The following is a 4,935-nucleotide window of genomic DNA, read 5'->3' on the forward strand; positions in this document are numbered from 1 at the left end:
ATGTAAAAGAATAAAATATACATCACTTTTGTTGTGTTAAAAATGATGTCTAAAAGTACAATATACATTAGTTTCTCTGTGTTGAAGTCGAAGTCTAAAAATTGATAGACATCACTATTTTGAAGGAAATATATGTCTAATGGGCTCAAAGACATCGGTGTATGACCAATGTCTACAATAGACATCACCGACATCAATATCTGTTGTAAAACAACATAGATATCGTCGAAAATCGATGTCTATGGACATTTTTCTTGTAGTATATTGATTCATAGCAATTTTTATGGATCTTGTACATTATATCATAAAGGTGAGATGATGGGATGAGATTATCATTAAAGATACATCTTATAAAGCACATTCCTATGATGGGGTAAGTGGTGTAGGAAATGTAACAGGTACACATGGAATAGTGGACAATGTGCCAAGGAGAAAATCATGTTTAATTGCTACTTGAAATATTATGATCAAACAAGATTTCTTTCATGCTACTTTTATACACCAATTTTTTTGCTTTTCTTTAACTCACCTACTAGCTCGATTTTACTTTTTTTAGGGGAATTTGATTTTAGTTTAATGTTTTCTCAATGAATCAATGAAGTATTTCTAAAAAAATTGCATGCAAGTTGTCAATGAAATGAAGGAATTAAGAATTCTAAGACTTTTGAATAAAGAACTTACATATCTTAAAACAATCCAAAAAAATTCAAAAAATAAAGTGACCACTTTTTATTTGGGGGATTGAAGCTGGTAAATAAGCTCACTTTCATAATTTTATTCTTTTGATAACTTAATTAAATATTCACCTTTGATTTTTCAATAATGAAATTGTTGACTTTGTTTTATTATTGGTAATCTTGTAATTTAAATGTGAATTGGAGTTTACATTTTACATCATTTCTCTCTTGGAAAAAAAGACTTTTTGAGAAAAAAAAACTCGTACCTTCACCTATTAAATTAAATATTATTTACTTGAAAATAGTTAATTTTTTGAAACATGTAAATTTATGATGATATATAGAGGGTGTGCATATTGTGTATTGAGAGTGCTAAATTTGATCTTTAAGGAAAAATAAAAATGATAAAATAAATGATAAATTTGCTTCACACATATCATTTTTTGGAATAACAATTCAATTAAAATAATAATTGACAAAATACATTTAATATTATCAAGTATTATAAAATATTGTAGAATTATTATTAAAACTACAATGATATATGTTGAAAAAAAAGATAATGTGTAAATTACTAAAATATATATTGATAACCGCTATATTGGTAACAGCTATATTGCTAACCGCTAAACCCTAGAAAACTCCGCTCCTAGAAAACTCAGCCCCTAGAAAACTCCCCATGTATTGTATCTATAAATCCCTTTTCACAAGCCCTCTCCCTATCAACATCTTCAATTACAAAAATCCCCAATTACAAAACACAAGCTCAGACATTTCACAACAGATCTGAAGATGTCTTCATTCAACACACCTATAGCTTCCCAACCCAACCACCCCCCACATTCTCAACCCAACCACCTCCCACAGTTTCCACCTAAGAAGGTCCCGCGTGTGCACAAGTTTAGGTCACTGGCCGATTTATATCAGGCCACAAAACAAGTTAATATACCAGTCGATTCTCGGCCCCATCTTCCCAACATCTCCTGCCCCCCAGTCCACCCAAAAGAGAAATATATAGAAGATCTCCTGAAGGCAACCATAGTTGTTGTGGCTCCACATATTTATTATAATGAGCTCACATGTAAGATATGTGGATTTGGGGACAAAGAGGACCAAATATTGATATGTGATGATTGTGATAATGGGTTTCATATGAAGTGTCTGAGACCGGCTGTTCTTGAAATTCCCCCTGAAAACTGGTATTGTGATGGTTGCCGCAGTAAGCACCCAGAAGGTATCTGTCACTCTACTTCATTACATTTTATGTTTGTGCGGGTCCTAATAAAATTAATATCTAAGTTTTAGTCGCACTGATCTGAAATACAAGTTAGTAATAATTGTTGTGACCTAAGTGTTGATTTGAGATTACAATTGTTACAATTGTTAATAAACCACTGGTTGTAGAATTCTGATTTCAAACTAAAGGCAGATGATAATAATAGTTTGAAATTTTAATATATCTAAATGTAAATAAATTTTAGCTAAAATTCATTTATTATTATTATTATTATATTATTAAATTAAATATACAAATAAATGTAATTCACATAATTAAAATCTACACATTAAATGATAAATTTGTATTTTCAGTTTCAATAATGAAGAGTTTCTACTAAAAAAGGTAGAACTTTGTGTGTTTGTGAAAATTATAGAACTTGTGTAACTTTAAAAATCAAAGTAAGGTAAATAGGAAAAATGTGGTCTTGAATTTTTTTTATTTAATTTTACAATTGGGAGTTCTTTTTAAATTTGATTTGATTATATTACAGAATCAACCACAGATGGATCTAGTAAATCAAGGAAGAGGTATTTTGGGATTATAGCTAAATACATTTCACCGGAAGGTAAGATTTTATTATATTTAAATCAAGTTATTGATCATTTTTGGAATTGTGTATATATATATATATGTTGTTAATCTTTTATTATTGTTATTTAGTATATGAAGTGTTTTAATTTTAATTTTAATTTTGCTAATTTCCATATTATGTGACATAATTTTGCATTTTATCAATAGCATATTGTTTTATTAGTACTAATCTTGTCGAAAGCAAAAACAGACCATAAATCCCCCTAACTTCTTTGTAGCAGGTAGGGGCCTATTTCTCAAAGTTGTGTACATCATTTAAACTAACTAGGTACAACTAAAGATGTGCTAATTTTTCACATATACATTAAAAAAATTGTTTCTTTACAAATGTAAATAATTGACATTTATCTTACTCGAGCTTTATTTAAAATATATTTAAAAATATAAACATGATTCATAATATTTTTTCTACTTATAGTTGTATTATAAATTACTTGGTTGTATTATGAATTATTGTAATGACCTCATATTTTTGAATCCATGCCACTAATATTTTAATATTTTGATAGCTATCTTATATATTGTTGATATTCTAGGTCCTCAAAAAAGGCGTAAACGTTTACCAAAAAAATATACAAAATTTCTTCCGTACGTTCCAGCAAATGATGTTGAGAGTAGGAACAGACAAATGGATTCTTTACGTTTTGCTCTGCAGAGTAAGAACGTAGCATTTAGTGATAAACTGACATACTCACATGACATGGCTCCTAAATCTGCTAATCAATCCAAGTATGAGGCAGATGACATCCAGGTATATACATTTTAAATTTATACTTGGTAATTATATGAGCACAACTTGTTTCCTTTGTTAAGTAATGTTCTTTTCTTTTCGAATTTATCTTAATTGAATGCACATTGTATTTAATGTTATATTTCTTATATGGTTAGGAACTATCTACAGAAGATTACATAACAATAAAGAAATGTAAAGCAATGATGAAAGAAGGAAAATGTCCTCCTCTTAAAGTTGTTTTTGATGAAGTGGAAGGGTATAAAACATATTTCATAGATTAATTGGGTTTTGTTATTAATTATACAGATAGAATATATATTAATTATGCATTTTTGCATTTCCAGGTACAAAGTTGAAGCAGATGGTCCAATCAAAGCCATGACTTTTCTTGCTGAGTATACAGGAGATGTAGATTTTGTCAGGAATCGGAGAGATGATGAGAATTTTGATAGCTTTATGACCCTCCTTACTTACAGAGACTCAGAAGAAGAAGATGGTCTCTTTATTTGCCCTGACAAGCGGGGAAATATAGCTCGCTTCATCAGTGGCATTAACAACCATTCTGCGTAAGTATTTATGTGGTTCATACCCTTTAATTCTATATTTTTCATTGTCTAGAAAATATGGATACCCATACCAAAATATTGACTAGTGCTGTAAAAATACAGGGAGGGAAGAAAGAAGAAAAACCTCAAATCTGTGAGGTACAATGTTCGTGGTAAATGTCATGTTTATCTTATCGCTCTTCGTAATATAAAAAAGGGAGAACGACTTTGTTACGATTATAATGGACAAGATAATGGATATGATACACAACATTTTATTTAGGAGGCATCGTAGGAATGAACATTTTTTTACCAATGTACTCATTCTTCATATTTGTTATTTTGTTATATATTTTAGTAAGGCTAAATGACTTATAATACATGTAGTTGTTGATATGTAGTTTCACATTAATGACTTATAATAGTTACAAATTTTAGTATCTGCAATGAATAGAATAAATTTGTAACAACTAAATCAAGAGATTACATAATATATTTTGAAACCACTGTATTGTATAAGTCACATATAAAATATTAAGAAAGTGCCACAACCTCTCCAGCATTACACACATGTAACCTACATTCGGGAGCTAATCCACAGTTTCCTTTTTCACCACCATGAAGAAACTGCAAGTAATTATTTTTTAGAAAAATTGTAATTTTATTCTCTAACCCCTAAAACTCACATTCTAATCAACTTCCATAAATTTGTTTTCTCCAAACATAGAATTATGTTCCTTCCTCTTGCAAGTTTATATATTTATATATATATTCTTGTTCATTTGACACATAAAATCATAAATTTTTGAAGATCAGTTTTATGCATAGGGGCAAGTTTACTCACAAAAGTACTTAACATGTTTTATATTGTATTAAATAAGTGATAAATTTGACACTGAGTCAAACTTTGTGAGCTCCTTCATAAGTTAGATACCATATTAAGTAAAGAATTCATTTTAAAACTATAAAGTGTTAAAATTAGAAGGCCTAATAAAAATGAATTTATATTACAGTCTAACAATGGTAAGTGTTCATGTAGTTTTCATAGTCCATTGGTGTAGCACCTGCCTATACTTCCAAGAAAATTACAAATCAAATTTTATTATAATA

The 4,935-nt window shown here is 29.1% G+C and overlaps 1 protein-coding gene across 1 annotated transcript; it reads left to right on the plus strand.

Moving 5' to 3' along the window:
* The first annotated feature begins 1,469 nt into the window (after positions 1-1,469).
* LOC141720316 (putative Histone-lysine N-methyltransferase ATXR5) lies at positions 1,470-4,108 on the plus strand. Its single transcript, XM_074522655.1, has 6 exons — positions 1,470-1,911; positions 2,447-2,521; positions 3,084-3,298; positions 3,436-3,536; positions 3,625-3,846; positions 3,949-4,108. Exons 1-6 carry the CDS (start codon positions 1,470-1,472, stop codon positions 4,106-4,108), a joined length of 1,215 nt encoding a protein of 404 aa, XP_074378756.1.
* Positions 4,109-4,935: the final 827 nt, after the last annotated feature.

This window comes from Apium graveolens, chromosome 4 (assembly GCF_009905375.1).
Source record: "Apium graveolens cultivar Ventura chromosome 4, ASM990537v1, whole genome shotgun sequence".
Lineage (NCBI taxonomy): Eukaryota > Viridiplantae > Streptophyta > Magnoliopsida > Apiales > Apiaceae > Apium > Apium graveolens.

Excerpts from the sequence above, each read along its gene's own strand:
- LOC141720316 (XM_074522655.1), top strand. The coding sequence starts at position 1,470 with ATGTCTTCATTCAACACACCTATAGCTTCCCAACCCAACCACCCCCCA. Across the intron at positions 1,912-2,446 it reads CCGCAGTAAGCACCCAGAAG|AATCAACCACAGATGGATCT; the intron begins GTATCTGTCACT and ends ATTATATTACAG. Across the intron at positions 3,537-3,624 it reads GTTTTTGATGAAGTGGAAGG|GTACAAAGTTGAAGCAGATG; the intron begins GTATAAAACATA and ends TTGCATTTCCAG.